This window comes from Glycine max, chromosome 9 (assembly GCF_000004515.6).
Source record: "Glycine max cultivar Williams 82 chromosome 9, Glycine_max_v4.0, whole genome shotgun sequence".
NCBI classification, from domain to species: domain Eukaryota; kingdom Viridiplantae; phylum Streptophyta; class Magnoliopsida; order Fabales; family Fabaceae; genus Glycine; species Glycine max.
In genome coordinates this window covers 42,485,703-42,497,113 of record NC_038245.2, presented here as the reverse complement: position 1 = coordinate 42,497,113, position 11,411 = coordinate 42,485,703, and the positions used below count along the sequence as shown (strand labels likewise).

At 32.6% G+C, this 11,411-nt stretch overlaps 1 protein-coding gene across 1 annotated transcript; it reads right to left on the bottom strand.

Annotated features, from left to right (window-relative positions):
• Positions 1–296: 296 nt before the first annotated feature.
• On the bottom strand, positions 297–4,496 carry PERK1 (putative receptor protein kinase PERK1). The gene is made up of 8 exons (NM_001250173.2): positions 3,715–4,496; positions 2,550–3,092; positions 2,296–2,382; positions 2,136–2,206; positions 1,904–1,980; positions 1,440–1,587; positions 1,116–1,277; positions 297–909 (listed from the first exon to the last, which is right to left on the bottom strand). The coding sequence occupies exons 1-8, from the start codon at positions 4,304–4,306 to the stop codon at positions 595–597; spliced, it is 1,995 nt and encodes a 664-aa protein (NP_001237102.2). The 5' UTR covers positions 4,307–4,496; the 3' UTR covers positions 297–594.
• Positions 4,497–11,411: the final 6,915 nt, after the last annotated feature.

Here is an 11,411-nt window from a genome sequence, read left to right as displayed (position 1 = left end):
ATTCAAACTAATTCGACTTTTGAAATTCCTAAACAGACCATAATTTGAAACCTACCAACTTGGTTTTCCCTACGTTTAAAGGCTGAATTATAGTTCCCTCACATGAATGGTTGAACATTGACCAAACCCAACGTGGGCGCAAGTCATTGCTGTCTTCTTTTTTTGGTAAGACTCATTGTTGTCATCAACGACAAATCAACTAGGTAGAAACATTTAAATTTTGAGCTTCACACACACAAGTAAATACCATACAAAAAGTTTGATACCAACGCATTAACAAAACCAGCCCACTTCCAACTACCTAAAAATTGACACATGAGCAACAATGGAAAACAAGGTTTGATGCCAATCCATTTCCAGCACTAAAGCTGAATAAGGAAAAAAAATAATGAAAGAATCGAATTGTTGTTATTTTGTTGTATACCCTGATAAATACAATTCAAAAGATGATCATATGTGAAGGAGGGAAAAAATAATAGTAATCGGTAAGTCTCTCCAAAGATGTCAGTAAAGCAATCAACTGTGACATTGGCAAGAAATCAAGGATATATAGACTTTATACAAAAGATAAAGGCAGAAATAGTTGGCCAAGGATCAAGAACTTCCACTGAAACCTTGATTGTTCTTCATCTTTCTCATTTCCATTTCCCTTGTGGTTTGGCGGCTCTGTGCTTCACTACTTGAGCCTGATGGGTTTAAACCATACTCACTTGTAGCGGCACTGTACTCACTGCTTGCACCATACTCCTGAGTTCCCAATGCCATTTTCCTGAACTTTTTCATGTCTTCCTTGTACTGTGCAGTGTCATAATCTGAGCTTTCATGAGAACTATACATAGTGCTGTGTCCAGGTCTTATTCCTTCATTCAGATCTGCTAGAGAGACATCTCCTTCGAGAGCGCGGACAACCTGTAGTTTGTGTTGTCATGTTATCAGAGTCAATAGATATATTCTCCCATATTGCATGTTCATGTTCTCGAATCACAGACCAATTTCAAGATTCTTCATTCTAAATATATACCAATACAAGACATTATACTGCCCTATGTATTGGAGAATTAAGTATGAGCTTAGCATATTGATACTTGACAAATGACAACAAACTTTAATTTTACCTGGCTCATCCTTGGTCGACGCTTTGCCGAATGACGTATGCAAGCCGCAGCAGAAGCCACCATTCGTGCCATCTCATGAGGATCATAGTCATTCTGGAGCCTTGGGTCAATAATAGAATCAAAATCATCCTCTTCCAAAGCTCGTGTGAGCAAAGGCCTAGCCTGAGATGATAAAGATGGTTTTAGTTATGAGCTGCTCTGTGGCACAATGTTCAAGAAAAAGAAAAACAGAAACCTCTCTGTTTCATAAAATGTATACACATTATGAGTTTATAGTTGCAAGCGATGATCAGGTCCAGAAAGAAAGAGCTCCATAATACTTACCCAATCTACCAAACTATCCTCCATGTAAGTTTGATTTTTATCAACTGGCCGTCGTCCGGTTATTAACTCAAGGAGCATGATTCCATAGGAGAAAACATCTGATTTGTCTGTGAGTTTTCCACTAGAAGCATATTCTGGAGCCAAATACCTGTAAGTAGCAATTGATGCATATCTCATGAGTTTGAAATACAATGCCAAACAACAAAATATGAGCCAACTTATTGTTGGTTTTACTTACCAACGAAAACTGACAACAATAAACACATGGCACAGCACAAAGACAAAATAGTTCACTTCAAAAGTTGAAAGATTGAGGTTTTGAGCTTATGATGTACCCTCTTTATTTCATCTCATTAAAGAATATCGTAATAAATTAATTCATCGACTAATAACAGATCAACAAACAAACTACTTTTCATTGTGATATCCAAGGTTCTTAAGAAGATAGATAGAATTGTTCCTACCCAAAAGTCCCCATCACTCGAGTAGAAACATGGGTATTGACATCAGAAGAAAACTTTGCAAGACCAAAATCTGCAACCTGTCAACAAAAAACAAAGGTCGTGTTACTAAACAATTCTATCACCACTATATAGAACAATGGAAGTTGTTTTATCAATTAGTAGACAATGGGCAGTTGTTTTATCAACTTTTGCACTTGTGAGGAAGACCCAAACCCATAACAGAACAACACACCTTTGCTTCAAACTTAAAATCCAGAAGGATGTTGGCAGATTTGATATCACGATGGATGATCTTAGGATGACCTGAACATACAGAAAATCAAAAAACAATATTTAGGTCGACATAAATTAATTACAATTGAAGAAATCAAAGTCAAGGGTACTAAACATACAATCTTCATGAAGATACGCCAGTCCCTTAGCAGATCCTAAAGCAATTCTTAGTCTTGTGGGCCAATCCATGGTAGGTCTCCCTTTTCCTGTAGTGCAAATAACCATCAAAACCGCCTCCACCAAAAGCATTATGCCACAACACACAATAGTATTGGTGGTTGGTGCCTAGCCCACTCTCAGCAGAAAAGATGGACCAACTAAACAGAATTTAAAAGGAATTTTGTGATAGAAAGCTAAAACCAGAGGTACCAACCATGCAAATGGAATTCCAATGTGTTGTTGGGAACAAATTCATAAACAAGCAGCCTCTGGGACCCAGTGATGCAGTATCCAACCAAAGAAACAAGATGCTTGTGATGGACACGGCTAATTATCTCAACTTCAGCTTGGAATTCACGCTCCCCTTGCCCGCTTCCAGCCTTCAATTGCTTCACTGCCACCTCCTTGCCGTTGGGAAGAATTCCTCTGTGCACATATCCAAATCCTCCTTGTCCAAGGAGGTTGGCATCAGAGAAGCCATCAGTTGCGCGTGCCAACTCCTCATACGTGAATGTGCTCTTAGAGAACCCCAATGAAATTCCTGGAGAAGGAGGAGGAAGAAATTCACCGCCTGAATTGTTTGATCCAGATCCGCCACTGCTGCTGATGAAAGGAGGCGGTGGTGGGGGAGGTTGACCAGCATAAGCTGGTGGAGCAGGCGGTGGCGATGGCTTTGGAGGCATCATTGAGACCACATGATCTTGAGGAGGAGGAACATTGTGTTGCCATTGGCCTGGGGGACCACCATATGCACCATCTAACAATTGTGAAGAAAACAGCTTGAAATGAGTAATTATCATTGGATTTGAATTGAATACCTTTGAACATCACCAAAAGACACAAAGTAAAGAGCCATTCATTTCTTGAAGAATTAGAACTAAAATCAACTTAGGAAATTCAGCTTTTATAAAAACTCTCATCTGAACTTTTCAAAAATTCATTTTACCTTCTTGTTTTCTTCTCTAAGTGCCTATAGAGAAGTTTATCCAAACAAAGCCTAGTTATCATTAGACTTTGAATACACCATTGAACATCATACAAAGACACAAAATAAGGAACCATTCATTTCTTCAAGAATTAGAACAAAACTTAACTAATAAAAAAAAACCTAAAACAAATAATAACATATGAAAATAATAGCAGCTAGCTTTACATGGTTAATCATGTGGCATCATAAGCAACGAGATTCAGCAAGAGTCGGAGAATAAACTAAGGGATTAAACATTGAAAACATGTTGAAACTACACATAATTTACTCAAACCTTAAAAATAAAAAAATAAAAAAATTAATAAAATAAGCAAAAACATGCAAGGCTTTTTCACTAACATTAGATCAAAGGTGAAAAAAAAACACTTTTTTGTAGCTAATGCTCACTCACCTTTAGGTCCCCGCGGCGGTTGCTGCTGCTGCGGCGGCGGAGCATGGTACTCTTCATCACGTCTTCTCTTCTTCTTCCGACAGCATATGCAGAGAATGCTCAACACAAGAAGAACCGCCACAGCCCCAACGGCGATTCCGACCACCACGCCGGTCGAAATGCTCGACGAGGAAGACGACGGAGGCGACGGAGTGGTCGGGCTCGATCCGGACGGAGGAGAGGGCGAGCTCCGAGACGGTGGACTCGGAGTGCTGCCGCCACTGGGTGGCGACGGTGGCGATGTCGACGGCGGCGACGGCGGAGAAGTCGATGGCGTGGTTGGAGTGGACGGTGGAGGAGAAGCAGAAGGAGTGGACGGTGGAGGAGAAGAGGGAGTCGCCGGAGGGGGAGAGGAAGGAGTTGCCGGAGGTGGCGAGGAAGGTGTCGCCGGCGGAGGAGACGACGGAGTTGCCGGCGGAGGAGACGACGGAGTTGAGGGTGGCGGCGCGGAAGGTGTGGCGGGAGGCGGTGCGGAGGGAGTGGCCGGAGTTGACGGCGGAGGCGCGGTGCCGTTATTCGCCGGCGGCGAAGACGGCGCGGGGGCAGTTGACATTAGCGAGAATGATTACAGAAATAAAAATGCGAGATCGAAAAACAAAGAGAACCTTAAGAAAGCGAAGAATAAGGTTTTATGTTTGTGTCTCTCTCTAAAACAACGGTTGAGAGAGAATAGTATGTTTGAGTCGAAGTAAGAAAGCGTTTTATCTGAAGAAGCCTTTGAAGCTGTTTCTGTGTAACACAGTCACTGCTTTTTTTTTTTTTATTGTTTCGACTTATTGGTTGAGCCAACCAGCGAAGACAAACGGGTACATGGGACCCACACGAATGCCCCGCGGACACCTTCTTCTTACAATTAATTTAATTCATTAATTTTTTTTTTCTGAATTAAATAAGTAGTAATTAGTTTCCACTTTTTTGTTATTTCATTTTTATTACTTGTTTGGATTTTTTTCTTCTCTAACTTTGTATTTTTATTATTATTTTAATATTTTGCTGCTCTGTCCGTTTGGTGATCATCATTGGTCCATTGTGACGGTTGCTTTTTTTTCTTTTTCGGAATTTGCTTGATTATTTGCATTTTTGTATTCAATTCTGTTTTTTCATTGATTAGTATTTGATTTTAAAAGAAAAAAAAATTTAAGTCAGAGAAATGTTATTGAAATTCTCTTCTTAAGACTTTGTCTTAGATTAAAATTTATTGTAATACATCAATTGATTTTGGTAAACTTTATTTCTTATTTAATATAAATTAAAAGAGAATTATTACGAGAAACAAAATCTATTTAAATTTATAATTTCTAATAAATTTTAATTTACCATAAAAAGTCTTAAAAAAAGTGTATGACTAGAATTTTCAAGTTATCTGGTTTTTTCAGGGGTTGATGTAAAAATGAATTCTTGACTTTTTTTTAGGTTCTATGTATGTAAATGGGATTAATTTTTGGGGGGGAAATAGTTTTATTTAATATTTAAACCTTACCATATGGGTGTAAACCGTGTTCCCACGCCTAAGTAAAGTCGTGAAGAAAATAAAGGCCTGCACATGACAATTGCAGACTCAAACATCATAAACTTATATCACTTTTAATTAACAAATAAATAAAGGTATGTTTTGAATCCGGTATTCAACCGTTAAGCACACTCTCCGCTGCAAAAAGCGAATTAATAAATAGAAAATAGAGTATAATAGCTATGAAAGGTTGTGTTCCGCTGCATGTGCTATCTGAGCTTCATCGAGTTCAGAATCCTTGAACTTTCACAAATTATGAAAAACCAAGTTAGAAAAAAAAAAGTTAAGTATTAAAATCCATAACGTGTTTCTTAATTAACGCCGCAATCACAGGCCTTGAGCCATGAAATCCAAGAAGATCGAGAAGGTATCATCATATTTGATAGTTTTAAGGTCATGGAGTGGAAGGATATATATGAATGTATGCAGTTTAGCATTAAAATTGTCCTTTCCATTTAATTATTTTAATTGATATTTGCAATTACTACTTACCAATATGAATTAATAAAGATCAAGAGCCTATACTTTGATTTCACCCAACAAATTCAGTTGTTACTTGAATGCAAATAATAAAGCATCACAATGATGACACTATGAATTGCTGATAAAAAAAAAAAAACAAACTATGGTACTATAAAAAGCCAGAAGAAGAAAACGGAAATTAAATTTCTGAATATGAAAGCCAGTTGTCTAAACTCGTTTTTATTATAAGGTTATCCTCTTATGATTGGTTAATTGCAACTGAGTCAAAGATTAGGTAACCCATTTTATGTATGCAGAAAGACCAAGCTCTTATTTTTATTTTTTTAATTAATATAGTAGCTGTTACTCTAAGTAAGAGTTAAATGACCAGCTGGATAACAATAGCAAACAACGAGACAAAACAATGGACATCTTTACTCATGATATTTTTTTGATCATTCCTTATTCATGATATTAGAAAACAATAGCATGGAAGACTTGTATAACTCAAATATAAATTTATAGAAAGTCTTTATGTAACAAAATGTGCAACATGTAAAGAGATAAAAAAAAAATAGAAAAGAGAGTATTATTAAAAAAAAAACAGTGTATGTATAGTTTAACTCAAATTCAAAACATCCGTATTCAAGTATTATTCTTTGCTCAGGGTAGTAGTAAAACACCTAAAAAAATCGATGATCATGATTAGTTCTCGTTAACTTGGTTATTCTTCAAATATACAAATGACAAAATACAGTTTCTCTTACTGTTTTGTGGTCATTGAATTGTTTTGATTTTTCTTATCGCAGATATGAAACAAACGTATGTATATATGGACTAAATTAAAATAACACACGTATAAAAGTTAGATTAAAAAATCTGGAGTAAAAGCTTATACCCAATATGTAAGAGAGAATAATAAAAACAGAAAGAAGAAAAAGAAAAAAAAAAATACTGTCTATGTGCTGTTGGATAGTGGAAGATGCATATTCAAATCAATTTTGTGCAGGCTTCTAATAAGGAATTAGGATTTGGGAATATATATGTTTGACTTTGAAATTTTCGCTTTTGTTATGCTTCTAAAACAGCGATAACAAATGTAACTATTAACTAATTCACCGGCTTTCTAGAAATGGACCAAATGGAAGGGTGCGACTGCAAGATAGGATAAAAAACTTGGCTTTGGCCTTTGCCAAACAACAACACAATAATTTTGGATGTTGTCTAGTTTGCTTCTAAGACATGAATAAAATATTCTCCAAAAAAGATCAAACTATTTTAAATATGAAAAATACAACATGTGAGGACAAGCAAGTAAGAATTATTCATCAGTTGTATTTTCTGACAAATTTAGTTGAATGTACTGGTTCAATTTTCGTGTAGACACAAAAAAAATATAAATATAATGAGTATTCCTGATAAAGTGTGTTTTATCTTTTAGAATTTAATTTTGATACATCATGAGTATAAAAAATTTATATGGTTAACTAATTAGAAATGATTTTAAAGTTATTATAAAAAATACAATTTATCATACATGACAATATATAATACATGATAATATATAATATAATTAGGTGAATGTTTAAAAAGTTATAATATTAATTCATCATTTTTACTATTTTCTCTTATTAATAACTTTGAAATATTTTTTAAAAAATAACAACTTTAAAATATTATTCTTAAAAATAGGATAAGAGCAAATGACACCATATGCCTAAGTTAAACTTTCACATTAACTCTTATTCATTTACTTTTTATACTCATAATAATGGTGTAACAATGTGCTCATGATAAAATAATAGGGACGACGATAATAATGATAATGATAATAAAATTATAGAAAGAATAGATTGAAGTATCAAATTAAATAAAGGAATAAAAATGATATTAACATATATGTTAAATAAAAATAACTCATAGGATTCAATGTGAAAGTTTAATTCAACGCATGGTGTGGGTTTTTGGTGATAAAAAAGTATAGAATAAATTGAGGAAGTGTAAAATTTCTAACATAATATATGAGTAATTTATGCGACTATTTAAGGGGTTTTCATATTATTTATGATCTTAATAATTCGTCTATTTATTAACATTATCAGATAAAATATTAATATAATTTAAAATTATCCATGACAATTAAAATTAGATTGATATCTTTATGAATATATCTGGAATTTGATGATAAAATGCTTCCGACAGTGTGGCATAAGGGCGTTTCATGTCTGACAGGTTGGGAACCATGCTTTTCATGGACCATGGTATTTCAATAGTTTGCTAATTAAAATGAATCATAGGGTAAAATAAAATAATAAAAAGTGAGTAAATTACATAAGAATACGAACATTTTTCCTTGAATTTTCTTGTGTCTCTTTGTGCTGCGTTGCTCTGCTGCATTGTTTAATCAATCAACAATCTAAGGTGGGTATGGGACTCAGATTCACAAGCCATTCCTTTTTTCCATTTTTCCTTTTTTGCTTAGCTAAGCATATTCGCATAGTCACATGCATGGGGTATATAATATCAACACAGTCAATTATTATATTTGGCTTCCTATCTCTCAAAATTTGTGCCGTGACATTCGTCTGATTTTGACTCTCTGGATCAAAAAATAAAAATAAAAATATATATATATATATATATATATATATATATATATATATATATATATATATTGTAAGTTAAATTACTATGCATGATTTTTATTTTTTTAATTTTTATAATTTGAAAGTGATTTTTTAATTCTATGATTTATATTTTAATTTTTTTTAATTCTTTTAATTTTAAAAATAGTCTTTTTAATTTTTATGTTTTTTATTTTTTTAGTTTTTATAATTTTCAAATTATAAAAACTAAAATAAAATTAAAATATAAATTATAGAGATTAAAAAAAAATATTTTTAAATTATAAGGATGATAAGATAATAAAATGTAAATTATAGAAATTAAAAATATCACTTTTAAGTTATAGAGACTAAAAAGATAAGAAGCATTAAACTATAAAGAGGCAGTGAATAATTTAATCTTATATGTACTATGTTTATACCCAACCAGTCTGTTTTAATTTGTTTATATACTTTTTGGATCCTCAATACCTAGCATGTTCCTTAATTTAATTATTCTTCAAAGTTGGTTATCGATACCAAAATACAAAACGCCAACTTTCCATTTATTATAAATAATTCTGATTTCTTTTCTCGTCGTTATTCAAAACTCCAAGCAATTAGAAGCAAATGAGGTTGAAGTTGAATAAAAAAAGAAAGAGAGGGAGAGAGTAAACCGTAAGTAAATGCATTGTTTATTAGTTCAAAAGCATAATTAATAAATATTTGTGATATTCGTGATTAAAACACAGTGGCAAGAGTAAAGAAAAACATGTTCAGGCTAATTTTTTCGCTGACAAAAGTTAATTTTGCAACAACATTTTATATATGCCAACAACAAATATTGCTCCCAATAGTCTTTTTTCTTGTATTTGATGCCTTTTATCTTTCTATCTAATCTGTGTGGTTTAGCCACAGGATGGGGGAAGCAAAGTAAATTCGAGTTCTTCACTCTTTAGTGCTTAGTAAGTAAATTGGAATCTCATTGACAATTGACAGAGAGCACAAGCATATACCCAACCCCGGAAAAGGGAAGCTCTAAATCTTTGTTTTTTTGTAACTAGGACCTAGCTAGGTGTATATTATGAACTGAAAAACTACTTTAGCCTTAAAAAAAGAAACAAATTAAAGTCATCTAATGTCATAAGTCATAATAAAGAGTGATCTGTCATTTACATTTGTAGCTAGTTTTCAGTATTATAAATTACTAATTTATTTGATAAAGATACTACAAATTAAATAAAAATCATCATAGAATGTTATTTCCTTTATAATCTATATGATGTTGAGATCTTAATAAACACCAACATATAAATTATACTATACTCCTACGGACCGTTTGAAACTAGCGTTGAGTTTAAGCTGACAGCAACTGTATCAAAGAAAGGAACAGCATAGCCCCACCACTCAGTTCATTAACCCAAATTGATCATGAAGAATATTGGGACATACAAGTACTTAAGAACCCCACTTTCCATAACTTGGAGATAACCATTAGCATTTTTATGTTAACACAAACATGCATGCTAGCTTCACTGGGACCATGTTCAACGAGGAACAGCATATATTTATTTATATATTAGAAACGAATGTTTGTCATGTATATATTTTGGGCTCGAGGATTTCTTTTTGCTTTTTTATTACATTAAGGATTTGTTTGTTGTGCACGTTCTTGGATGAACATGAAAAAAAATATCTTTATTTAACTTTTGTTTTTATTTTGGTTCTTCCTAATTCCTATTGCGTTGATAATAGTTTATTTGCCGTGTCACACCACACGAGAGCCAGCTTCTTCTGTGTGAGGTTGGCATCCGAAGGCCATTGTTGTCATTTCACGAAGTGCGCCAGCCACAATCAGGGTATCCATTATATTTTATGATGCTTTTAAGCTATGTATTCTCCATATATAGTCATAACCACCAATATTGTGAATGTGATGTCTAGTTTAAACAGAGAGGATTCACTCACTTGCTTCAAATAAAAGTTATTACTTTTTCATTTTTTTTTATATTAGTACTTTATTGTTAAATTCTTTTTAGAGCATTTTTAACTTTGGTTACTTAATGAGTTGTTTAATTTTTTTTTAGATCTACATGGCATGGTTGTTTATATAAGTAACGGTTATTTATCAATAAAAAAATATTTTCTTATCATTTAATATAATAATATTAAGGGTTACTTGAAATTATATCATTTTAGTAAAATATATGAGTTGTTTAATTATGATGTGACATTGTAGAGATCAATTAACACAAGATAAACCATTCAAAATGAGTTATTTAAATTTCATCTATTGGAGATACTCTTAGAAAAATAAATGTAGTCCATAATCATTTTCGTTCTCCCTTCTCCTTTTACCACAAAATCAATGTTATAACTTATTATATTTTTTTGTGCATTTAATAATTCTATAAGAGTTAAATAAATTATTACAAAAATATTTTTATTTTATAAATAAAATTAATTAATTAGACACCTAGTTCACTTTTTATGATACTTGAATTTAACACATTTATTCGTTGAATCGTGTAATATTTATAGAATAATTATGTATGTCAGATTTTAAATTGTTCAACACCAGCGCAATATAAGAAATATTTGAGGTGAAATTTAAAATCTTGGATGTCTTCCACGAGTGAAACTTTAATTAGGGAGTGTGTATCTTGTATTTATTATGCTTAATTATTCATTAAGTTTAGATTATGAATAATTAAGCCTGATAGTCATTGAGCAAACAACTTTGCTTCGTTAGGCCATATGGACCCAAGTGAGTCTAAAAGTGTCCCAAAACATAAATAAATCAAAATATTAAGGGTATATGATGTTATAATTAACATTTAATTTTATTTTAAATAGAGTTATTTGATGAATTTTCAACTTGTAATTATAGAAGATCTTGTAAGCATCATCTAATAATAAGAATGGTTTTTTTATAATGACGATAATGGGGATGAAATTTAAATCTTTATGCATCTATTTCAACTCTATTACTAATCCATCACTAAGCTGATCCTAACGGGTTAATAATAACAGTTAATTTGAATAGAGTAAATTTAACTATACTTAACTATTTTTTTAGATAC

Bases quoted from the DNA above. Each gene is read 5' to 3' on its own strand.
- PERK1 (NM_001250173.2), bottom strand. From the start codon at position 4,306: ATGTCAACTGCCCCCGCGCCGTCTTCGCCGCCGGCGAATAACGGCACC. The intron at 3,093-3,714 runs GTGAGTGAGCAT...CACAATTGTTAG, and splicing joins ACCGCCGCGGGGACCTAAAG to ATGGTGCATATGGTGGTCCC. The intron at 1,588-1,903 runs GTAGGAACAATT...TGCTACTTACAG, and splicing joins CGAGTGATGGGGACTTTTGG to GTATTTGGCTCCAGAATATG.